Source organism: Ailuropoda melanoleuca, chromosome 6 (genome assembly GCF_002007445.2).
Source record: "Ailuropoda melanoleuca isolate Jingjing chromosome 6, ASM200744v2, whole genome shotgun sequence".
In the NCBI taxonomy this organism is placed as follows: domain Eukaryota; kingdom Metazoa; phylum Chordata; class Mammalia; order Carnivora; family Ursidae; genus Ailuropoda; species Ailuropoda melanoleuca.
In genome coordinates, this window is record NC_048223.1 from 117,608,423 (window position 1) to 117,634,854 (window position 26,432).

The 26,432-nt window shown below is 39.7% G+C and overlaps 1 protein-coding gene across 3 annotated transcripts in view; it reads right to left on the reverse strand.

Moving 5' to 3' along the window:
* Nucleotides 1-21,497, reverse strand: part of CACUL1 (CDK2 associated cullin domain 1) — a 71,591-nt gene extending 50,094 nt beyond the window's left edge. Inside the window, exon 1 of one of the 3 annotated variants that reach the window (XR_004626283.1) lies at nt 20,725-21,497. Coding sequence is in view for 2 of the 3 variants with exons in the window: in XM_034663344.1 (XP_034519235.1) it covers nt 20,725-21,091 (367 nt within the window). In the remaining variant the exon portion in view is untranslated. The remainder of the gene's footprint in view (nt 1-20,724) is intronic. The other 2 variants (XM_034663344.1, XM_002915398.4) reach the window with 2 other exon arrangements.
* Nucleotides 21,498-26,432: the final 4,935 nt, after the last annotated feature.

Sequence of the window (26,432 nt, forward strand, 5' to 3'; positions counted from 1 at the left end):
AATTTTTAAAGGTTGAGCCAACCAGATATGCTGATGGTTTGGATGGGAGAAGTGAGAGAAGGGTCAAGGATGGCCTGAGCACCAAAGGATGGGGCTGCTGTTTACCAGGATGAGGAGAATGTTAAGAAAAGCTTAGCATTATTTGAGAATACAGCAGAAATTGTTGGTGCCCCACCCATTTACTCTGTCCACAAAGGCCACTGTCAACACCAACTATTATTTGCCTCAGTGTTCTCTGGCTGTCAGAGTTGCTCTGACTGAAGAAGGAGCAGCTTAGAAGTTCTGAAGAACTAACAACCCCAGGAGCCTTCAAGTAACAACGAACAAGAATTCGGTATAAATATCCCAGTATCTCCCTTTACTCTGGAGTAAGACATGGCTGAGGCACATGTGCTATATGGACTCCCAGAGCTCCCCACTGGGCTTACACTCCTGGTGTCCACAGTGGTGACTTCTTACTGGCTTCCTTACCTTTTCTGTCTCATCTCTCCACTCCCCTGTAGGTGCTTCCTAGAATCACCCCCTTGTGCTTACAACTATTTGTGCTTTAAAGGGGGGGGGGGGGAGTAATCTATCAAAAATAGAAAAGCAGTGTCATTTTCCATTAAACAAAAGGTGATACAGAAATAAATAATTAAATTTATTTAAATTCCAGGCATGCCCTACTGCCTGCTAAAAGGTTCTGACCCCGGAGCTTGCTTTCCCTGTGAAAAATGGGAGACTGCCCAATGTTGAGAAGTGTTACACACTAGCTGGAAAATACCATCTTTCTGCTTTATGAAGGACTCAAAGAAAACTGAAAAAGAAAACTGGAAATATCTAGAAAGAGCATCACTTTTTCAACTATGGGATTCTTAATTACTGAATCTCCAATTAGTCTATCACCTAAATCATATCACATACTGGCTCTACACCAAAAGCTGAACTTTAAAGAAAGTAAGTGACATGCTCAGAAAGAAAATGTCAAGTACAGAAGCCAAGAATTACCATAATCCTACGGGCACCCCGTCTGCTGCATGTAATGAACTCCACCGCCCCGGCTGCAGCTGACGAGGACTCCTACTTCTCCAGCACAGGCGTACACCTCAGCAAATTACCAAGTCAAAGATACAAAGGAGGAAAAAGAATCTAAAATGAAAGTCCTGCAGCTGTAAGTACAGAACAGAGTCCCACTACAGAAGTGGTAATTGCTGGTGCCTCTTAGGTATCTTTCACGTGGCACGTTTTTTTTTTTTTCCATCTTAAATGAAATTTTAAATATCTTTGAAAAGAGTTTAAAACCAAAATGAAAAAGGCATGATCATGGTAGAAAATCTTAAAGCCTATTTCCACATCAAAAAAAAGTCCTATCCACTTCCACTCTACATTTCCATATATGAAATATAATAAAAATCTATTTCTACATATATTTTGCTTGAGAAAGAAATAAATACGTAGCCAATTCATTTGATCTTAAATGCCAGCTGTTGTAGACTGAATATTTGTGTCCCTTCCCCCAAAATTCATACGGTGAAATCTTAACCTCTAATATGATGGTACTGGGGTGAGGCCTTTGGGACATGATTAGGTCATGGGAGTGAGATCCTCACAAATGGACTTAATGCCCCCAGAGAGCTTCCTCACCCCTTATGCCATGTAAGAACACAGCAAGAAGACAGTCTACTATGAACCAGGAAGCAGGCCCTTGCCAGACTCTGAATTTGCCAGCACCTTCATCTTGGACTTCCCAGCCTCCAGAACTGTGAAAAATAAGTTTCTGCTGTTTTTAACCCAGTCTCTGATATTGCTACAACAGCCTGAATGGACTAAGATACTAGCTAATATAACTTTCTTCTAGGAAACCAGCCAATCTTCACCACTGGAGCAAAAGAACAGGAGAATACAGACAAGTATCAGAAGAACTAGAGGTAGTCTGAAGAATGAACACACATTGGTATATACTCTTAACCAAAGATGAGGAAGGTTTTTCATACCTGCAGTCATAATCTGCAGTCAACACTTAAAATAACAATCCAAAAAACTCTGAAGTATTTATTTCCTCACTAATCTCAACCCACCCGATTGAAAAATATATACAAAGCATATGTGTGAATGTGTGTGGTGTAGTCCTGAATTTTAAAACCAGATCTTCTTAGAGAAATGTAGTCAATCACTTTCAACTTTGTCCACAAAAAAGTTCAGACTGACAAAAAGAAATACAAAGCATGGAAACTAAACAAAAATGAAGTTATCATTAAATTACTAAATTTTGGGGCACCTGGGTGGCACAGTCTATTAGGCGTCTGCCTTCAGCTCAGGTCATGATCCCTGGAGTCCTGGGATCAAACCCCGCATCGCATGGGACTCCCCTGCTCAGCAGGGAGTCTGCTTCTCTCTCTCTCTCTCTCTCTCCCTCTGCCCCTTCCCACCACTCGTTCTCTCTCTCTCAAATAAAACCTCAAAAAAAAAAATACTAAATTTTATCTAGGTTAGATTTTCCAGCTTGAAAATAATGCACTTTTTTTCAAACAGTCTGAAGAGGGTTATTACAAACTCAAAAGCCAACAAGGCCCAGGCCAGGAACACAGACGAGTAAAGCAGGCCTACAGTAAAAATAAGAACAATGAGTGCTTCAAAGAACTGAAGGATGCAGTGCCCTCTGGGGACAGTCAAGTTCAAAAAACGTAAAAACCCTAGTGCTGGCCTCAAAACATCATGCCACAAGACTTAAACCTAGGAACACATAAGATAACAAGTTCATGCAGTCTAAGTCTTCCTAAGAAAGTTTAATTGACCTTTTCTAAAATAAAGTGAAATGAAAGTCTAAAATACATGGAATAGCTGAAATCAAAGGTTCAAGAAATATTAGATTACTAATAAATAAGAAACTATTAGAAATATTTAATTTATACCAGGTAGGAGTAAATTTGTTCAACTCTCATACTTTTTTATTCAAGTAATTTATCAAAACTTTATATTTATTATTGATCTCCCTCAAACTACACAAAAGCCCCCTGGAGGAGAAATTTACTACTACAGCCCCAACTCCAAACAGTGCCTAGCACCTGATTAGTACTCAATAACGTATGTGAAGTAAATTAATTTAATGAAAGTCAAAATAAATGCTTGCTAGAAAAAGAGCTGACAGCATACCACTTATCAGTCGTTCTGGAATTAAAGCTTAAAGCATATTTTATTTCACACAGGCTGAAGCAAACTGGGGAAGCTCTACTATTTCTTTTGAATGTCTTTGTTTATAAGAGAAGATATATTCAGAAATTATATCAGGTATTATTAATTTATACCTAGTCTACTGCAAAGACTTCTCATTACCTTGTATCAGTGGTTCTCAAAGTGTGAGGATACCCAGAACAGCACTGGCATCACCTGGAAACTTGTTGTAAATGCCAAATGCCAGGCCCTAACCCAAAACTACTGAATCAGAAACTTGGGGAGAGCACGGAATGATTCACAATACAGGAATCTGTTTACCAAGCCCTCCAGGAGATTCTTACACCTGCTCAAGCAGAGCCACGGGACAGCCAGGGTCACAGATGTGTTCTGTCCTCGACTGCTAGCACATGGTTTGTCTGTTCTGAACAACTTGGAGAGTCAAAGGTGTAAATACATCAAAGAAAAATGTTAAAGAAACAACTAGGAACCGTTTTCGGATCAAACCGTTTTCCTATCAAAGACTCCTTAACGTCCTACTCTTCCATATCCCTTTTCTCCCCACCAAGAACACTGCCTTCATTCAGAACTGACTCCTTAAGAATACAGCAAAAGTGGGGTGCCAGGGTGGCGCAGTCGTTAAGTGTCTGCCTTTGGCTCAGGGCGTGATCCCAGCGTTCTGGGATTGAGCCCCACATCAGGCTCCTCTGCTAGGAGGATAATAGTAGTAAAAGGGGTTACCAAATACCTTAAATACCCTTTTCCTTATTAGGAAAAAAAAAACCCTACTACTCAAGTGTATTTCCATTAGCCAATGTTAAGTACTAATGAAGCAACTATTTCTGAAGTAGGCAAAGTTTTTCAAAGTCACATGCTTCAGGTATTTGTTTGTTTAGGAGGTTTAGTTTGTAGTTTAATTCAATTAAATTCAATTAAATTCAATTAAATTGGGGCGCCTGGGTGGCATAGCGGTTAAGCGTCTGCCTTCAGCTCAGGGCGTGATCCCGGCGTTCTGGGATCGAGCCCCACATCAGGCTCTTCTGCTATGAGCCTGCTTCTTCCTCTCCCACTCCCCCTGCTTGTGTTCCCTCTCTCACTGGCTGTCTCTATCTCTGTCGAATAAATGAATAAAATCTTTAAAAAAAATCAATTAAATACTATGCACAATATAAAATGTCTACTGTGATCATTAAGAAATCATTCCATGTAAAAACGAAGTTACATTCACATAAACTATTAGATAACACTAATATCTTATTTTTATTTTGTGTAAGTCCTCATTACCTCATTGTTTAAGGATTCTATGCTTCCCACCCCATCCTATCTTTCTCAAAAGGAAAACATTTTAGTCCACAAAAGGCTTTTAACATACTATGTGAAACAATATAATCTGCTTTGTATTACTTCAAATAACATGCTTCTTTCCTCAAAACATTGTAAAAGTTGTATAGGAAATACATTTCATTATTGTTTTATTGCTTAAAAATCCACGCATTTCTCAATTTCACAAAATGTAATGATACAAACATCCTTCACTACTATCTCAGAAAACCAGCTGCAGTGGCCTACAGCAAGATTGAAATCTATATTCCTTTAGGAGAGTTACCACACAACATTATTCTACAAATACAACATCACACTTGAGACTGTAACACACTTCCTTAAATGAACATGTTATGACAGTACATATGAAAAGGTCAAGGGCTATCATCTTTTATCGTTCTAACTCCAACTAATCCGAAATCTCATAATATTCATATAGAAAGTATCCGTCAACTGAATACATAGGTGTAAATCATGCTAAGTGTAGGTCTGCCCTAGTTTGAAGAGTCTGTTGTTGATTTCCTACAGTCAATCTCTCCGTGGCATGAAGAACAGGACAGTTGAACTTTGAAGTAGTAGTACAAGGCAGTGTGTGCTGAGGGAGAAACACCAATAAGTGAGTTAATTTGCCCTGCAGGATCCAGAGAAGTTCAGGGCTTGAAGACAGGATACAATGAGTATGTGTTAGAGGCAGAGAATGGAGGGCAGGGAGGGGAGAGGCGAAGACTGGCTGCGAATCTGTAGCCAAAACAGTAAAAAGAAAAGGGTTAATCTGTGCAGAAACTGAAAGACTCGAGCCTGGGACTCTGAGACACAGATACATGAAAGGGGGAAGGGGCACATGCACAAGCATGTCTGTATGAAGCACAGGCCCGATGGATTAAGTAAAAGCCAAAAGCCAACATAAGACACACTCAAACATCTAATCCTGCCCCTTCCCGTGAATTCTAGAATGCCATGGGCCAGGAGAAATGTACTTTACTTCCTATTCCACTTAGCTACTACCCCCACCATTCTCCCAGGATGGAAGACTCTCCCCTAGAGAAACTGAACAGAGCCAGAGAAAAGACATTCACATACTAATATCTGACAGTTCCCCAACAAAACAGCAGCTCTGCATCTAATTAGCCTAAAGTGAAGGCCAACATTTACACTTGGTAAAGTCCCTTGTAAACACAGAACTACCACAATTAGCCTTTTGCAGTTTTATATATAAATAGACAGCTATGGATCACCAAGATTTGCAGGAAGTTTCAGACGTGAGAAATCAAAACAAAAACTGAAAAGATAAAAAGAAAGATAATTAAGAGAATTTGAAAAACTTGAAAAAAAACCTATAATTACTATCCCTGGAGAGGTTAAGATAAAAATTAGAGACACTGTCATGAAAAAGAAGCAATCCACTTAAAATAAAAATATAGCAGCTGTTTAAAAAAACCAACAGAATATCAAGAAATTCTCCCCAAACACTAAGAGGATATATAGCAAAAAATAGTTGATAGAAGACAAAAACAGGATATTCAACATCTGACTACCAATAATTCCAGGAAAAAAGGAAGAACAGAAAAAACGTAAATGGAGAAAAATATTGACACATTAATATAAGAAAATATCCCAGAAATTTTGCAAGGGGAGAAAAAAGGTCACATACAAATTAACAAAAATTAAAATGGCACCAATTCTCCAGTGTAATATTGCAAGCTTAAAGTCAATGAAGCAACACTTGAAAAATTCCAAGGAAAAGTTGTTTTCACTTAATAATTTTATACCCAAGCTGTCAATTAAAGGTGAAGGCAGAATTTTTAGACAGAGAAGACCTGAAACGTTATTATATACACACGTTTTCTCAGGAAGCTACTAGAAGATATGTTCTATACACATATGCACGCACACACACACCACGGGAAAACAAGGAAAAGGAGGACATCAAGTAACAATTATTCCAACTATTTGGGAAGCCCCTGCAAGGCAACTGTGAAGTGGCCCTAAGGAATAAATAGAAACAAGATTAACAGCTTCACAAGAAGACAAAAAGAAAATACAGATTAAGTAGGCATTTTTATTTTTTTTTTTAAGATTTTATTTATTTATCTGACAGAGAGAGAGACAGCCAGCGAGAGAGGGAACACAAGCAGGGGGAGTGGGAGAGGAAGAAGCAGGCTCCCAGCGGAGCAGGGAGCCTGATGTGGGGCTCGATGCCAGGACCCTGGGATCACGCCCTGAGCCAAAGGCAGACACTTAACAACTGAGCTACCCAGGCACCCCAAGTAGGCATTTTTAAAACGCGAGTGACAGATACACAGTGGATCTGATGAAGCCATTAGAAAGTTTTAAAAATAAGTTTAACAAAAATGATGTAAGTATAAACAAAGCAACTAATAACAAAGAACTGTGTGAAAGAAAACATAATCTGAGTGCACTCCTGGCCTTTTGGTGAATATTTACATAGTCATAATGTAAAGACCATTTATTAATTGAACCAAAAAATCATGGTACTAAAAAAATTGAAGGTGTAAGGTAGGTAGAGGTATGAGAGAACTAAAACCTTGTATTAACAACAGGAAGCCAATAGATCATATAAAAGTGATAAATCAATCAATAACAACATTAACACACTGAAGTATGTGGATAAATACTAGAAGAAACAGCTAAATGAACTCAGCTGAATGAATGCAAAATGAATGACTCTGGGTTAGGTCCAGGAATGGGAAGGGGCAGGGGAGCGAACCACTGATTTTCATTATGTATTTTTTCATACAGTTTGACTTTTTAAATTATAAACCTGTATTTTTTAAGGGAGAGAGAGAAACGAAGAAACAGAGTCTTTATTTGACAGAGAGAGAGCAAGCGCACGCACAAGCAGGCAGATCAACAGGCAGAGGGAGAAGCAGACTCCCCGCCGAGCAGAGAGCCCATCTTGGGGCTGGATCCCAGGACTCCAGGATCACGACCTGAGCCAAAGGCAGACGCTCAAACAACTGAGCCACTCAGGCGCCCCTATAAACCTGTATTTTAACAAAAACAAAGTTTGGTGTTGTTTTAAGGCCAAAGCGTTTGGTGAATTTCAAATCCTCAGAAAGAGAAAAAAAAAATCTAGTGAAAATAAATTTTGTTTATTTTCAATAAATATTCTAAGGCACAGGGAATGAGAAAGCTCAGAGTTCACCAAATGCCCACTAGACCTCGACGTGACCATTCCATAGACCTAAAAAGACACACACACACACACACACACACACAGATTTATATCCTCCCTCCTTCACCCCCAAATTTTGTAGATTCTAGTCCCCAAATATTTCCAAAATCTGAAACATGATCTCTTCCAATGCTTTATTTGTTCAGGTCATCATCGCTTGTCTGGACTACAACAATTACAACCCCCTAACTCATCTCTAGGCCTCCATTCACTCTCCTTTCCAATCTAAATTAACACAGTAAGACAAACTTTGCCAAGTTAATACCCTTCAGTGGCTCCTACTCCTACAAAAGAAAATCCTACCTCTAACATGGCATGTCCCTCACCAGACACCTTCCTAACTATTTGGGTTTAATTTGCACCACTCCATCTTCACACCCTGTGTTCCAACAATGTCAACTCTGGGTTTTAAGCACAGAATGCCCCCTCTGCAAAGGAAGTCTCTTTGAGTCCAATCCCACCTCCTCAATCCTCCTGACAAACTTTCTTCTTTTTTTTTTTTTTTTAAGGTTTATTTATTTGTAGGCAACCCTGTGGGGAACCCTCTCATTTTTGAGAGCTTTTTCTGTATCTTCACTTAATAAACTTCTATTGCTTTACTCACCAAAAAAAAAAAAAAAAAAAAAAAAAAGATTTATTTATTTGAAAGAGAGAGAGATTACAGGATGAGGCAGAGGGGGAGAGAAACCCCAGCAGACTTTGCGTGGAGCTGGACGTGGGGCCCGATCCCGGCACCCCAACACCCCAAGATTGTGACCAGAGCTGAAACCAAGAGCCCAAGGCCCGACCCACTGTTCCACCCAGAGGCCCCTCTTCTGACAAACTTTTATTCATTTTCATAAAGATTCTCTTTTTCCTCTACCATGTACTTAGGTAGATTTACTACAGCATTTAATCATAACATCACAATTATCTGTCATCATCTCCCACACTGAACTCTGCCTCATCACCAGAGGCTAGAATATTACCCTGGCATACAGACGACCCTAAATAAATATTTGTTGGATAAAATGCCATTCAGATGTCTGGTCAGCACAACTGCAACTACAAATTACGGATCTATAACTCTATCTACAGAGGTTAGTAGCCAAATGACTACAAAAGTAGAAAGAAAAACAGAAGGTCGGTTTGTCCTGCTGAGACACGTTACAAAAGGCTATCAACAATAATTTTTATATGATATTTAACAGTTTACCATGTAATTACACACGGTCTACAGCTCACAGAGTTACAGCTTAAAGAGGAAGTAAGCAGCATTCATTTCCTTTAGGGATTTGGGACTGGGCCTTACATAAACATTACAATGGCTTTCTCTTAAAGCTTCACCAATGTCACTTTGAACAATACATGTCAAAAAATGGCAAGACAAGATTCCCAAAGAGACCATGAAATTCAGCCCATCAATCAAATCATAGTGCCACTTACTGCAGCACAACTCCACCAAGCTGGAAGGCAAGAAGATACCAATTAACCACCACAGATGCTACAAACAGTGCGTATTTTAAGACCTGATACACTTATAAAAGGATCTGCCAGTCTGCAAACTGCCAGATGTAAAGGGCAGGATTTACCAAAATCAGCTAACACTTTCATTTAATTCAAAAGTCAATTTTAACACATTTTTTAATCATTAATTTTTAAAAACAGAATAATTTCACTGAATTCAGTTTAAAATCCCATGAAGCTTTTGTTCATCTGAAGAAGAAAAACTTTTGGAGCAATGGGTTAATAATTTTCCTGAGACATTGGCACAGTATCAGTTAATGTAAGATCCCCCCCAACCCTCCCTCTCTATCCACTTTTATCTTCATACCCCAGTCCCACCTGCCTCCATCCCCAACACATCGTGACAGGGAACCATTCTATTCTGTTTAATATATTTGCAATATAAGCAGATGTAACATGTGCTACATCTGAGCAAAAGCTTTAAAAGGCATTTAGTGCTTCTGTCCACTCTCTTCTGTTTGCCTCTGCCAAGACTGACAGGACCCAGAAAAGAGCTGCTCTTGAGAATGAGATGACATGTGAAAAGCCACAGCCAATTGTCAGCCACGAATGTAACACGAACAAGAATAAACCCATGTTGTTCCATAAGCTCCTGAGATTTGGGGGGTTATTATCATAGAAAGCTAACCAATGTAGAATGGAAAGCTGAACTAAATAATTACACTTCCCAAATTATTGAGTCCACTAATGAGACACATTTGAGTGAAATCTGAAAAGTCAAAGTAAGCAAAGGACGTATTACTGCTGTGATGATTCTGGCAAGTAAAGTTAGAGACAGGAGAGTTTGTGACATCCAAGCTCCAAGTTCCAGTGTCTGGTGACCCACTTCAGGGGTGAGGGAGGCAGCTACTCTGATATGACCTGCGCATGGTGGCAGCGTAGCAGCGGAGGGAGCCTGCCCTCAGGTTCCTGCCCTGACTTCCACACCTCCAGCCTTTTCAACAATGTTTGGAGGACCTGATTTCCGGTATTAAATATCTTCTTGCTCTGGATATCTAGAGTGCCTTCTTGCACTGAACTATAATTGATAAAGTACTGGAGTAGTGACAGGACACATTCTCAAAAGCCAGGAAGCTGGCTTTGGTTTTCCAATCTAGTTGGATTTAGAGGCAGTGATGATAGTGCCAACATCAGATAACATAATACAACAGTACACGGCAGGCAGCAGCAAAAGAGTTACTCAAACTATCACCTGTACACACCGGGAATATAGTTCTTCTTGAGGAAACAACATGGCAAACCGTTCTGGCAGTTACGATGGAAATGAGAAACAAAGACTGTGGAGTGGGCTGATTTTGGTAACAGGTGAAAACGTTAAGAAAATGATTAGCTCAATGAACAAAGACCAAAGAGCATCTGTGACTGTCATGAAACAATCTCTTAGTTCTTATAGGCACAGGGTTGATATAGCCCAAAAATCAGAAATAGGATGATCCTGCAAGTTACACAATTAACATATAAAAATAATTCAAAGCTTAGACAAATCTTTTAAGTGAAAGGATACTGACTGTGGAACAGTAGGGCCTTGAGACCTGAAATGGGACCAGCTTGGTGAAGTCTGATCATCTGGGAACCCTGACCTCACAAAAGTCACCGAGCCTTCCCTGCCTAGGAAGTACCCCTCCTCCACACATGAGGCTACTCATTACCTAAGTGAACACTCTGTCAAGCCATTACCTGAAACCTACAAGGGAATGCAGATCTCCTCATGCCTTACCTGCAAGCAGCCCTCACTGCCCCTAAACCTCTGACTCAATCAGATTCTCCAGGGGAACAAGTACCAAATTTAAACCAACAGGAGTCAGCTTACATTCCAAAAAAAAAAAAAAACTATACGCTTTGGAAGACTTTAAGACGTCCAAAGACTTTAACACCTTATGTTGACAGAAACCTAGAAAATGTGCGTGGGATCAGATGCTAGGGTTACTGAATAAGAACGAACAACTTCAGATAAGACTGAAGTTATCAAAAGGAATGCACTACTAAAGATTATTTACTGTACTACCTCAAGCAACTAGATATGGTTATTAACAGTTGGCTCAGTCAACTGACTGAAACCTGGACTCAATAACAGCCTATATTAAAGATAGTTGGAACACCTGCTGAGTAAAAGCAGGATTAAAGAGCAGATTAGATACCAAGGAAGACAAAGCAACTGAAACTACCTGCACTGAGGCACAGGGAGTGGGGAAAAAAAAAAAAACCAGAAAGATAATGAAAAGAACCTTAGTGATTTAGGGAACAATAACCAGTGGTCTAACACATGTGTAACTAAGGAGTGAATGATAATTTTTTTAAATTATATATAATTAAAATATTGTTATACTTATGTAACTATGAATATATATTAGTATAATTATAATATAAAATATATTAACTATAATTAATTATATATATATAATGAATGATAATGTTCCAAATTTGACAAATTCTAAAACCTTATAGATCCAAGCTCAATGAACAATAAAAAGAATAAACATAAAGACATCCCTACCCCAAGGAATATAACAATCAAAAAGCTGAAAACTTAAGCCGTAAATGATAACCCTAAGAGCAGCCAGAAAAAAAGGACAAGTTAGAGAGAAGAACAAAGATAAGACTATATGGACATGTTTTATAATAAACAAGGAAGGCCAGAAGACAATAGAAAAGCATCTTTTAAAGTGTTGAAAAACAAAAACAAAACAAAACAGATTGTCCATCTAGATTTCTATATCCAGCAAAAATATCCTAGGAAATGAAGATAAAATACATTTGCAGACAAACAAAAGCTGAATAAATTCAAGGCCAAGAGGCGCCTGGGTGGCACAGCGGTTAAGCGTCTGCCTTCGGCTCAGGGCATGATCCCAGTGTTCTGGGATCAAGCCCCACATCAGGCTCCTCTGCTATGAGCCTGCTTCTTCCTCTCCCACTCCCCCTGCTTGTGTTCCCTCTCTCGCTGGCTGTCTCTATCTCTGTCGAATAAATAAATAAAATCTTTAAAAATAAATAAATAAATAAATAAATTCAAGGCCAAAAGAACTGCGCTATAAAAATATTAATGTAAGTTCTCAAGGCAGAAGAAAAATAAGAGGTGGAAACTTAGGTCCAAACAAAGAAATAGAGTGACAGAAACAGTAACTCTCTAAGCAAACAAAAAAGAATTATTTTCCAGTTTTTTATTTAAGACAAATTTCATACATTATATGATTCCATTCATATGAAATGTTCAGAATAGGTGTATCCATAGGGACAGAAAGCTAGTTGGTGGGTACCAGAGGGTGAGGGAGGGAGGAATGGGGAGTAACTGCTTAACAGATACCAAATGTTATTTTATGATGATGAAAATGTTTTGGAACCAGATAAAGGGTGATTGTATAACACTGTGAATGTACCAGATGCCACTGAATGGTTCACTCTAAAATGGTGAATTTTATGTTACGTGAATTTCACCTCAATTTTTTAAAAGATAAATGGATGTTTTAAGCAAAGTTAGTAACTGTCTATTTGATGTGTGTTATACGTAGAAGTACGATTATGACAATGGCAACACAGCACGAAGGACACGAGGGAGAATGAAGTATACTGATATAAGATTGTTACATTATATGTGAAGTGGTCTAATATCTAAAGGTACATTGTGATATGTTTAATTTTCATACTGTAAATACTAAAATAAGCACTTAAAAAAAGCAAAAAAAAAAAAAAAGCATGCTAATAAGCCAAACTGAAGACAACCATGAATCATAAAAAATAATCAAAAAGAAGACAGGAAAAGAGGAAATTTAAGAAAAACAAAAGAACAGAGGGGACAAAGAGAAAACAAATCAGAAGACAGTACATTTAAACTCTACCACGTTGGGGCGCCTGGGTGGCACAGCGGTTAAGCATCTGCCTTCAGCTCAGGGTGTGATCCCGGCGTTATGGGATCGAGCCCCACATCAGGCTCTTCTGCTATGAGCCTGCTTCTTCCTCTCCCACTCCCCCTGCTTGTGTTCTCTCTCGCTCGCTGGTTGTCTCTATCTCTGTCGAATAAATAAATAAAATCTTTAAAAAATAAAAATAAAAAATAAAAAAAAACAAACCCTACCACGTTGTTAATTACATTAAATGTAAAGGGTCTAAATTATGCTCCAATTAAAAGGCAGAAGTTAGGACACCTGGGTGGCTCAGTTGGTTAAGCATCCAATTCTTGATTTCAGCTTGGGTCATGATCTCAGGGTCATGGGATCACACTCCACACCAGACTCCACACTGAGTAGGGAGCCTGCTTGAGATTCTCTCTCTCTCCTCCTGCCTCTGCCCCTCCCCCAACTTGCACGTGCACTTGCACTCTCAAAATAAAAATCTTAAAAAAAAAAAGGCAGAGGTTGTCAGACTAGATTTAAAAAACCAAAACAAAATCATATGCTGTATACAAGAAATGCACTTTAAATACACAGATAGGTTAAAATAAAATAGGAAAAGATATAGTGTGCAAACAATAATTCTGAAAACAGAACAAAACAAACAATGGGAATGGCTATCAAAAAAAAAAAAAAAGCAGCCTTCAGAGTAAGGGCTATTACCAAAGATAAAGAGATATTCTATAATGATCAAACAACCAATTCATTAAGAAGATTCAACAATCCTAAATATGATACACCAAAGAGAAGATTAATGGAATTTAGATCCACACATATATGGTCAGTTATTTTTCAACAAAGCTGCCAAAGTAATTCAGTGAGGAAAGGATAATTTTTTCAATAAATGGTGCTGAAACAACTGGATATCCATATAAAAGAAAAAAAAGGAACTTCAATCATTATCTCATACTACACACAGGTATCAACTCATAACTTAGATTACAGATCTAAACATAAAAGCTAAAACCATAAGATTTCTAAAATAAAATACAGGAAAAAAATATCTCCCTGACTGTGAAGGAGGCAAGTATTTCTTAGAATAAAAAAAGTACAAGCCATACAAGAAAAACTGATGTCAGACTTCATCAAAACTTAAAACTGTTCTTCACAGGACACTGTCACAGAGGTAACATTCGTAATACACATTATCTCACAAAATATGTATCTAAAATTAATGATGAATTCTTGCAATAAGACAAACGACTCAAGAAAAACTTAAAGAGATTCTCACAAACAAAATTAAATTAAAGGGCAATAAGCATATGAAAAAGCCAATGCCATGTGTAAAAGGGAAATGCAAAATAAAACCACAGTGAGATACTATTTTCCCTCTAAAACGGCTACAATTAAAACAAACAAATCTTACAATACCAAGAATGTGAAATGTACCCAGTATAAATATCAATAAATATGTGGAGCAACTGGAACTTTTACACATTTCTAATGGGAATGTACAGGTAACAACCATTCTGAAAAACAGGTTGGTAGTTTCTCATAAAGTTAAACATACAGCTAATACAGGACCAAGCAATTCCACTTACAGGTATTTGTACGAAAACTTACGTCTACACAAAAACTACATGATGGTTCATAAAGAGCTTTATTCGCAATAACCCAAATTGGAGACAACCCAAATGATCACCAACATATAAACAGATAAACAATTTGTGGTATCCTCCCCAAAACAGAACTCAGCCCTAAAAAGTAGTAACATGCAAGAATACGTAGGAATCTCAAAAACAAGGTGAAGGAAAGAAGCCAAGCATAAAATAATACACCATTTGTAAGAAAACCTAGTAACAGAAAGCAGAGGGGCTAGAGGCAGGAGTACTGAAAGCAAAGAAGCACAAAAAGTATTTTAGTGGTGAAAATGTTCTATTGATTGTTTTAGTGGTTATTGTAGGAGAGACAGTCTTCCTTGGGCTTCCTGCACTTCTACATGTCTTGCTGAGTGTGCTCAGATTGCAAGGCCCAGACCAATTGCTCTTGAACTTGAGACATTCTATAGCTGGTAACCTTGAAAGATGAGGTAATGTCTTCCCCTGAACAAAGAGCAAGCTCGCTTACTGCTTCCTATGAAAGCAGTGGATTCCCCAAGTTCAATAATCTTCAGCTGCAACACAAACCCAATGAGGGCACATCCATCTTGGCCATACTGTATTGCTTCTGAGAGACTTGGGGAAAGGGAAACCTATGCAAATATGCTGATTTTCACACTATTTTCTGTGCCATGAATAACATACTTCTTTCTCTGATCCAGGAGTCTCCAGCTTCTGCCAGCATCCAGTAGTGACAGTAACAGGCTAGCTTTTAGCTTCCTCAAATCATAGATAAAATTTTATGCCTCAAACGGGTACAATTTATTGAATATAAATGGAAGAGAAAGGAGAAAAGGTGAATAAGAAAGAAGGAAATGGACAAAAAGGAAAAAGAGGAAGAAGAGAAGGAGAATGAAGAAGAGGAAGAGGGAGGGAAGAAGAGGTTGGAACAACAGATATTCCCTGGATGTAGAATGAATCAATCCAGACTTAACAAGAATGTTTGAGTGTTTTTAATCACATCCCACACACACACACACACACACACACACACGCACACTTAAATGCCCTCCAAGAAGACCCTTTCTCAAGGAATTAAATATATTGGTGAAGGATGTACTGATTTTCTTGAAAACTGCCGTGGTGGCTGTCCTTTGTAGTTCTGGGTTAAAGATGGGCAATACTGCCATTAAAAGGGGCTCCCTGATCTCAACAGGATAGTGAGATTCCCGGAGTGACAAAGGATAAGTAGAAGCACTTAATCCTCAGATATAACATAGGCATGGTTATAATAGGCAAGAGGGCCAGACCTGTCATCAGAATGGTTTGGATCTCTGGTGGTGGCTAACCATGGTGTCCTAAGAAAAAACAGATGGGCAGTACACTTGATGAGAAGAAAAAAAGAAAACAAAAACAGAAACACTCTAGGTATATCAAACTGAGGCCTGATGTAAGTGGCCACAATATAAGAATTATGGCATGTCACCTAATACACACGCTGAGCTTGTTCAAAGACACAGAGCCCCTGGGAAAAAGGAGACAAAGGGTTCCACCAAGGAAGTACCCTACAAAATTGTATCAAGAGCATACTTGGAAATCTTCCTCCTAGCCTTCCCAAGAGAACAAGCAGCTTTTCATCAAGGAGACAACACATGTGGGAAACAGAATCACTCGGGCTTTTTGGGAGTTACTCAACACTGACTCTAAGCCCATGCTAACCCTTAAGGACCAGAATGTCACTGTGGTAAACCAGTCAGATCAAGAGCTGTGATGTCATATGGAGAAAGAGTGTTTTGGCTTCGGTCCATCTCAGAGTGGACCCAATGAATCCAAGGACCCACCCTGTGCTCTTTTTTTTTTTTTTTAAAGATTTTATTTATTTATTTGACAAAGAGACAGCCAGCGAGAGAGGGAACACAAGCAGGGGGAGTGGGAGAGGAAGAAGCAGGCTCATAGTGGAGGAGCCTGATGTAGGGCTCGATCCCATAACACCGGGATCACGCCCTGAGCCGAAGGCAGACGCTTAACCGCTGTGCCACCCAGGCGCCCCCACCCTGTGCTCTTGAACACAGTTAAAGGCTCCCTAAACTATGGAGTAAGGGTTAGCAGCATAAGAAGGGCCAAGTGTGTAAAAAAAAAAAAAAAAAAAAAAAAAAAAAAAAAAAAAAAAAAAAAAAGCCAAGTAAAATCCCATAGATGCGCTCCTTCCTAACAAAATAATAAATCCAAAGCAACAGCACAGCTCTGTGGAAACTGGAGAGAACAATACCAACTTCAAAGACTTAAACGATGGTGAGACGGGGATTGTTAGGACCCTCTGTTTCACTAGCCTACTGGGTCAGTGCAGAGAACTTGGATGTTGGAGAATGACTGTGGATTATAGTAAACCAAATGCAGTGGTGACTCCAACTGTAACGGTTCCAGATACAGTCTCTACTGGGACAAATCAACACAATCCCTGGTACCTCATATGCATCCATCAAGCTAACAAATGCTTTCTTTTTACCTATTCCAAAAACAGACCACCAGAAGCTGTTTTCATCTTACAGTCCAGAAATACACTTAGACTGTCATAGCTCAGGGCTTCATCAACACTCCAGCTATCTTTTATTATTTGGTCCACAGAGACTGTGGGCATCTCAACACCTCACAGGTCCACTACCTTGTTAGCTCACCCAGCAAATCCTGTATCCCCACCCACAGTTGGTGCCATCCAGCTTTCTACTTTTTGCCAAACTAACAGGTGGGAAAAGACACTATTACTCTTTTAATTTGCCTGTCTCTGATTACTTAGTAATTCCAAACACCTCTTTCTATGCATGTTAAGATTTACTATTCTGTAACCTACTTATTAATATCCTCTATTTTTCTACAGGGGTTGCTGCCCTCTTTTTATTGATGTGTAGTTCCTTGTCTAGTCTTCGTATTAATCCCTTATCAATTTTGGCACTACAAATAGCTTCTCTATTTCTTTCACGTCTTTAACTGAATGAAAATCTTTAATTTTTATTTAATCCAAGTCATTACTTTTTTACCTTTATAAATTTTTGAAGCTTTAAGAGTCCTTCCTTGTCAAGGAAGGGACAATGTCTTCCATTAATTTTATAATTTCTCTCACATTTAGGTCTTTTTAATTTATCTATAACCCATCCTGTCTATAGCATAAGGTTTGTTTTCTTCTCCATATAGTGAGCCACTCTTCCTAACATGACTCCTTTCTCCAGTGATTTATGATGCCACCCTTATCTTAAGTTCCTTAACACACATGGGTAAGTCTCTGCTCTCTAATTTGTTCCCCAAGTCTATTTTTGTTCATGCACTTACACTACAGTTTTTATTGCTATAGCCTTGAAACTGTATCTTAATTTCTGATAAGGCAAGCCCCACCAAAACAAACCTTTAAGACTGCTTTAGCTATTCACAAACTTTATCCCATCTGCCATATGAATTTTAGATTTAGGTTACTGAGTTTGTCAGACAAACCAACTGGAATTTTGATAGCAGTTTAATCGAATCTTTAGATTAAAATGGAAAAAAATGACCCTCATAATAATAAACAAACATATCCCAAGAACATGGAAAGTTTTTCCTTATTTAGATCCTCTTCTAGCTCCTTATTCAAGTTTTAAAGTTTTCTTCTTAAAGTTCTTACGTACTCCTGTGTTAATTCCTAGAGACTTTACAGTTTTGATGTTTTTATTATTTACAATATTTACTTTTGATTACCTTTACTAGTTGGTTATTGCTAGCATGGTAAATGTTACTAATTTTTGCAGTTTGATCTTCAATCCAGTAACCCTGCTAAACTCTTACTAGTTCTAATAGTTTCTCTGGATTCTAATAGTTCTTGTAGTTAAGTGACAACATCTGCAAATAATGAGTTTTTATGCTTCCCTTCATATCCTTATATTTCTTATTTTTTCCCTTTGTAGTGTTAGCCAGGACCTTTCTTACCGTGTTTAACAACAGTGATAGAGGGCATCCTTGTTACTGATCTTAAAATGAATATACCTAAAATTTCTCCATTATGTATTATTATTTGCTTTAAGTTTTTGGTAATTACCTTGATCTAGGAATCGCATATTCCAAGCTTGCTAAGAGTTTTTATCATACACAGTTGTTGGAGCTTATCGAGTATTTTTATGGTATCAAAATAATCACGATTTTTCTCCTTGAGTCTATTAATGAGATAAATTACATTAATAATAAATAGATGTTGAATCACATCTACATTCCTAAACTCCACGGATCATGATTTCTTTAACACAGTTAGACGTGAAGTAGGATCTTCATATCTATGCTAATAACTGAAATAGATCTGTATTTTCTCATCTTGTCCTTATCTAGGTTTAAAATCAAGATCTCACTAACCTTATAAATTGAGCTAGGCATCTTTTTATTTCCCTATTTCCCAGAACGACTTGTAAAAAGGAAATATTATATAAAGTTCAATGCAACTCACTGATCTCAGTCCAGTTTCTGAATGGGGAGGTCTTTACCATTGCAGTTTGTTAAATATTAGTTCAAGTTACCCATTTCTTCTGATACCAACTGTCAGTTTGTATTTTTCTAAGAATTTATACTTTTTACCTAAGCTCTCATATTTACTAACCTATAGTTCATAAAATTCTTTTTTAAAATTATCATGCTTGTAGATATTTCCCATTTTTCACTTAATTATATTTGCATCTTTTTTTCTTGATCAATCTTATCAGAGGTCTATCTTATTAATCTTTAAAGAACAATCTTTTGGTTCAGCAAATCTTTTTGTTCCTAACTTCACTGGTTTCTGCTCTTAACTTGATGGTGTTTTCTGAACTCTTCAAAAGAACCATTTAAGCACTAAAACAAGCTTCTGCCAGCATTTAGATAAGTCACCTGGCCACTCTGTCCAAGGCCTAGTTTCACTATACAGACTTCAATACAAAAAATACATATTTTTCTCACATATGCATAATACAAAAAAAATCATATCTAATCCTTACCAACCATACCTACACATGAATGTCCTTGACCAAAGCTTTATCTTGAAGGAAAATAGATTATGTGCTTGTTCCCACCAAAAAAATAAAAGTGTAAGGCTGTAATTGTGTATCTGAATCAAGGCAGATATTTTCCCTGCACAGCTAATTGGACAATTACTGGTACCGCTTGATAAAATTAGTAACTAGAAATGAAATCTCCAGTTGCTTTACCAGATGCTATTCAAAACCTGCAGTTATTAATAGGAGAGTAAAATCTGGCTGCCATGGTCACTTTTCACCACTACCATCACCTTCCAAAAAACCCACTCAAAGCAAAAAAAAGCACTTTCTTCCCCTAGCTATAGAAGCATACCTCCCGGTTAGGGACAGTTTGGGATTACAAGAGAGATTTTGGTCTTCCATCTTTCTGCTCGCAATAGAGCATTAAGGCAAGGCAGATCACGAACATAAAGTTCAACATTCAACATATTCTTGGCCTGGGACACATGCTAAATGGCTTATTCTTACGTGTGTAGGCTTTGAAAAGTAATTTTATACGTGATTAGCTTCAAAACGGATGTCGCTCCCACCGCATCGGTGTTACCCAAGAAACAACTCATACATTTCTCTATCAGGACGCAGAAAGTGTACATTGAAGAAGGGGAAAAACGAGGTGTAGATATTAGTCAACTTTCTAATTCCTGAGTTGTTTAACGCAGACTAGCTTAAAGCACAAGAACACAATTGCCAGATTTCAAAGTGGCTACAGAAAAAGAAAAAGAAAAAAAAAAAAAAACACCTCTCCCTAACGAAACTCAGACGGCCTTATTTTCCCCTCACGTCTGAGGGCGAAACTTTGAAGAGGGAACGGAGAAGAAAAGAGCTGCTTAATGTTGCGAGATAGCCATCTGTGATAAAGATCGCATTTGCAGGAGAACTTGGGGCTGTGTGCGCACCAGGCGGCTTCTCTAGGCCAGGTAACACAAGAAGCCAGGGCCGCTCAGGCGCTGGCCGCAGACACCAAACGAGGGGGGGAGGGAGGCGGAGAGGAGAGGAGAGACCCAGGCCTGAAACAAAGGAAGCAGGGCTGGCCGAGGAGGGTGGATTCGGCGTCCGGGTGGGGAGGAGAAAAGCCAAGGCCGCTGGGGAGAGGCTGGACTCACAGAACTTGGAGGTGGAGGTGTTGATGTTGATGGTGGAGCTGGGGGTGGGGGCGGGGGCCGCCTTGGCCACAGCGGCGGCCGTGTCGCAGCTCTTCAACATCATGATCACCCCATTGGCCTCCGGCGGTGGCGGCGGCCCCATCGAGAGCCCCTCCTTGGGGCCTTTCCTGTCCACCGACGCCGCGGGCACCGCCAGAAGCTGGCCCCCCGGCGGCTCTCGCGCAGGGGCTGGGATCGACGAGGGGGGCGGCGGCGGTGGCGGGGGCTGCCGGAAGCCGTCCACCGCGGCCTCCCAGTTGTTGTGGTTCTGGTCGTCCATCATCGCCACGTAGCTGCCCCACTCCTCCTCTTCCATGCTTTCCTCCATCCTGCAGGCCCCCAGCACCCGCCCGCCTCACAGGCACCTGCCGCCCGTCTCAACCCCGGGCCAGGGGGCACCGCAGCCTCCTCGAGCTCACATTGCCGGGGGCCGGCACGGGCGCGGGGGGGAGTGGAGCGGCGAGCCGGGTCTCTCCGTCTCCGCCGGGCCGACTCTTAGAGACAGGGCTGACGGCGGTGGGCGCTCCCGGGCTCTAGCCTGGGAGAGGCAGCCGTAAAGCGATAGCGCCCCTCACGACATTTTACAGCAACTTCCAACAGGCAGTTGGAAAGGGCAGCTGGGGGAGCGGCCAGGAGGGCACGTGGTGCAAGGAACGAGCAGGAGAAAGCAAAGCAAAAAGGGGCAGGAGCTGTGAGTCACCCTCACGCAAAAAGGGCAGAGGTTTGGCCCGCCTCGGCTGGCCCCGCGCTGAGAGGGGAGGGGCCCCGGGTCCAAAGGAGCAGGCGTCGGTACCTCCCCCGGTCCGGCCCCACGTGACAAGGGAGTTTGCGCACGCGCGTTCTGTGTCTGGTTACCAGGACGACCAGAATCTGGCCCGCTCCTGAAGATGCGCCCCAAACCCTCTGGCGTTCGCTGCGGTACAGGCCCCTGTCTCAGTGGTCGGATTTACTGGGTCTTCGCACCGCACAGGGTCTCGCCGCCCAGGCCTTTGGTTGACAAGGAGCTAGGGAACCCCAAGAGGCTTGGGTTCGCGCAATATAAATGGGTGGGACTGCCCTGAGTGGCCGTTGATGGTCTGCTGGTGGGCTTTAGCCCACACTACTGACACCTTCAAAACCAAGAATAAAAACCGAAACATAGTAAGGTGGCTTTAAAAAAAAAAAAATACGTTTGAGCTAGTCATGAATTTTTTTTAAGTTCCTTAGCTTCTCCATACACTGAGGCCAGGAATTTTAAATTTTTAAATGCCAGGCTTCACACAGTGTTCAACAAATCTGATTATAAATTGGAGATTATGTGTGAGAGTCCTGAGGAGCAAAGAGGAGAGTTTATGTAACTATATTATAATTTCTATAATTTCTCTGCATTCTCATTATAGCAATATTACAGGAGAACAAGCGTTATCATTGTTTATTATGTTTATAGCTCATTCTAGCTACTGGTGATAAAGTTGTCTAGAGAAACTTGTTATTACATTTACTCTAGCAGATAATGAAGCTTTATTTCTACAGATGTGTAATTAGTGTGAAGAATCATTTCAGCCACTGAAAAATCATTGTCTCGAATGTACTTCAATGTCCACATTTATTTGGGTTTTTCTACGTATGTTTTCCCACTATATTCTGGGCTATACTTAATGCAACTGTTTACCACTTAACAATGATTTAATTGTTGCTCCCACATATTAATGGCACATTTTTTGAAGTAATGCAGGTTTTTAATTCCCTGGGCGTGAAACTATACTAATTCTCTGGCCCTGGGACATTTTTGGAATATTTTCTTAAGTGAAAGATAATTGAGTAAAATGCTAAGGGTGGAAAAAATGTAACCTTAGAATTTTGTGCCCTGCAAAAAAAGAGGTTGGAAAAAGGAAAAACAAATTACAATCTTTTACAAACAGCAAGTGATAGTTTATCATCAATAGACTTTCTATATAGGTGGGTGGGTGGGTGTGACTGGAGATAAAGAGGTTTTTACATAATAAAATATTCAATATACAAGGAAGATACAAATCATAAATATATCTCTAATAATGTCACAAAATAAATGAAGCAAAAGTTCAGGAAAGTACAAGAAGAAAGAGAAATCTGCCGTCATGGTAGGTGATTTTCACATCTCTCTGTAATAGATTGCAGTGGGTTGAATAGTAGCCCCCAGATATATAAAAAGATATATCTGTGTCCTAATCCCTGGAACCTATGAATCTTACTTTATTTTAGAAACAGGGTCTTTGCAGATGTAATTAAAGCTCTTGAGATGAGATCTCCCTGGATTAGCCAAGTTGGCCATAAAACCAATGACAAGTGTCCTCCTAAGAGAAAGGCAGCAGGAGATGTGAGAAAATGAGTCAGGAGGTAATGTGACCCCAGAAGCAGAGACTGGAGTGATGGAGCCACATTCCCACTCAAATGTCAATAACCACCCAAATCTAGAGGAGGCAAAGAATGGATTCTCCTCTAGACTTTCCAAAGAATTCTACCCTGCCAATGCCTTGATTTCAGACTTCTAGCTTCCAGAACTGTGAGAGAATACATTTCTGTTGTTTACCACACCACTCATGGTAATTTGTCACAGCACCACAGGAAACTAATACATAGATCAAGAGGATAAAAAAATCTTTAAGGAACTAGAAGATCTGAATAACACAATTACCGGGCTTGATTTAATGAATACAAATAGAACATTGCACTCAAAAACCACAGAATAAATATACACAAGAGTATGTGAAAAGCTGACAAAAATTGAACTAGGTCATAAAGCAAGCCTCTCTACAATGTCTAAGGATTGGTATCATAGCAACCACATTCTCTGACCAGTATGGAGGTAAATTAGAAATCAATAACCAACAGACAGCTAGTAAACCCTCATATTTCTACTCTTCCGATCAACTCACAGGTCAGAAAATCATAATGGAACTTGGAAAACATTTAGAACCTAAGGGATTGGTACTATCTTAGCAATGCAGGTTCCATCCTAGCAAGGCCCTACTCCAGAGGTTTTTACCCCGCATACTCATGAACACTGGACCCTTCATATGTATACCGCCAAAATGACCAATATAAGACATTCATTTTAGTTGTATTTAAACACACCATCAGGGAAAAATCTAATGATGATTGGGCCAAAGCAATCACTAACAGGATGCAACTTGCTGTAAATAAGAAGTACCAACTACCAAAGGGAAACCAAGTGAGTATATTGATAATTGTTTGTTTTTATGGACATTATGAGACATAAATTACACATAAAAGCATATTATATTTTAATAATTATTAACTTAAAATCTTAGATGATTTGTTCTAGGATATGGAGAGAGGGAATAATATTACTAGCGACCACTGACCCAATACTGGACCGTTAAAACACATTAGTAATTACTGCAAGTTCCCATGGTTGCAGGTATTAATCTATTTGTTTCGCTTTTAGGTTGGTTGGTTGGTTTCTATTTTGCACTAGGTTATCAGTTTCATTAAATCAGGATATCTATAAAATATATATGTAAGATATATATCTATATCTATATAGATATGTGGATATGTATATAAAGGGGCCCCCTGAGGGGAAAAAAGCCATGTTTTTCTTTGCTCCTTTTCCTGCATCTGTTCTTGCTAGGACCTGCACCCCTGCCTTACACATTCCTCAACATATGTTCTTGTAAATGTCAAGGAGTTAATGATTTCTTTGGAGTCTTCCAGCACAACACATAATATCTAAGGAGTCAAGGTCATAACTTCTCCAAGACCACTGACTCCAAACACCGTGATGCCAAGACCCCTGGCTCCAGGGCATGAAGTGACTTATGGAGGACACCTAAGCACTCATTCTTGTTCTACCAGTTCCTGGATGCCTGAGAGCACACGTACACCAGACCACCACCCTCAATAAAAACTCCAGACCCCTGAGCAAAGACAAGACTCCTGCTCCCTTTACATTGAGTCTCCTGGACATTCTGTATCTGTTCTGTCTTCAATAAACTCTGCTCTTACTTCCTCTTGGCTTGCATTTGATTTCTGTCCTGTGCAAAGCCAGGGACCCTCATGGCTGGTCGTGTGGGACCTGCTGTGGGTCCTCAGACCTGGCCAGTCTGCATCATAAGTTTGTATACACAAAGAGAAGACTGATTCAAAATAGTAATAGCAGTTATCTAGGGAAATGACTTTATGGGCAGATTTAATCTTATTTGTATCTTTCAGTGTTTTCTATATTTTCTACAATGAGTGTGTATTATTTTTATAATCAGAAAAAAATCTAAAATTTTTAAAAAATAAACACAAAAGAGGCACCTGGGTGGCTCAGTCAGTTAAGCGTCTGCCTTCAGATCAGGTCATGATCCCAGGTTGGGATCATGCCCTGCATTGGGCTCCCTGTTCAACAGAGAGGCTGCTTCTCCCTCGCCCTCTGCTGCTCCCCCTGCTTGCACATACTCTCTCCTCGTCCCTCTCAAATAAATTAATAAATTCTTTAAATAAACACAACATTTAAAAAGTGTAAATTGGGATTCTGTACATTAAAATACTTCCTTTGGCTCCCAGAAACACAAATCTCAAGTAAAAATTGCATAAAAATCAAGGCTCTTCATGGACTACCAGACTGACAAGGTCTAAGCAGGGCTAAGGTAAGATATGGTTCAGCCAGGGCTCCAGCTCTGTTCTCTGCATTGGTCTTTGTCCTGATCTCCTCTTTCATAAGTTTCATTCTCAAGCTGTTGGCAAAATGGCTGTCACAGCCCTGTACCTCTTATGCATGGATAAGATGTCAAGAAGAGGGCTCAGGGCGCCTGGGTGGCTCAGTTAGTTAAGCAACCGGCTCTTGATTTTGGCTCAGGTCCTGATCTCAGGGTTGTGAGAGGAAGCAACTCATGGAGTCCGCTTGATATTCTCTCTCTCCTGCCCCTCCCCCTGCTCGTGATCTCTCTCTCTCTCTCTCAAAATAAATAAGATCTTTTTAAGGAGGAGGAGGAGGAAGAAGAAGAGGAGGGGGGAGGAGGAGGGGGAGAGGAGGCCCGTAACTTCTAGTGGCTCTCTATTATGAGCAAGCAAGTTCTTTCCAGAAGCCCTCAGCAAACTTCCTCTCAGTGCCTCACTGGCTCCTTCTGCAACTGATTTCACATGACATTTAGACATATTCCAGAGCCATTTACTGGAGAGAGTATGGATTTATTCCTGGAAAATAAGGTCCACCCCTGAAGCCCAGAGTGGGATCAGCTTCTCCTTAAGTACATTGGCTGAGAAGTGAAGAATGGATACAAGAACAAAACTAGGGTCAAGTGAAGAGGTTTAAATGGGTGCTGGGTATGCAACAGTGCCCATTATAGGCCCAGGTACCTAATCTCCTGGAGCCTATCCACTATATAACCTCATCCCAGCCTCTCCACTCCAACCCCTTCATTAGCACCTCCCTAATTAATATGTTTATGCAAAACTGTGTATATACTGATTATATAAATAAATGACTAATTGCCTAAAATAGTTAAAATTTGGAGGGGGTGAGATACAGAGACTTTGTCACTAAGAATTAGTCTGTTTGGCTTTAAATACCTTTGTGTCACTTTTCCCATGGAATAGTCCATTGTGATTGTTCAATACTTTTGAATAAATACAAGCATAATTAACTGAAGTCTACCTGAAATCTTATTCATATCAACGGTTCTTTTTTTTTTTTTAGTCAA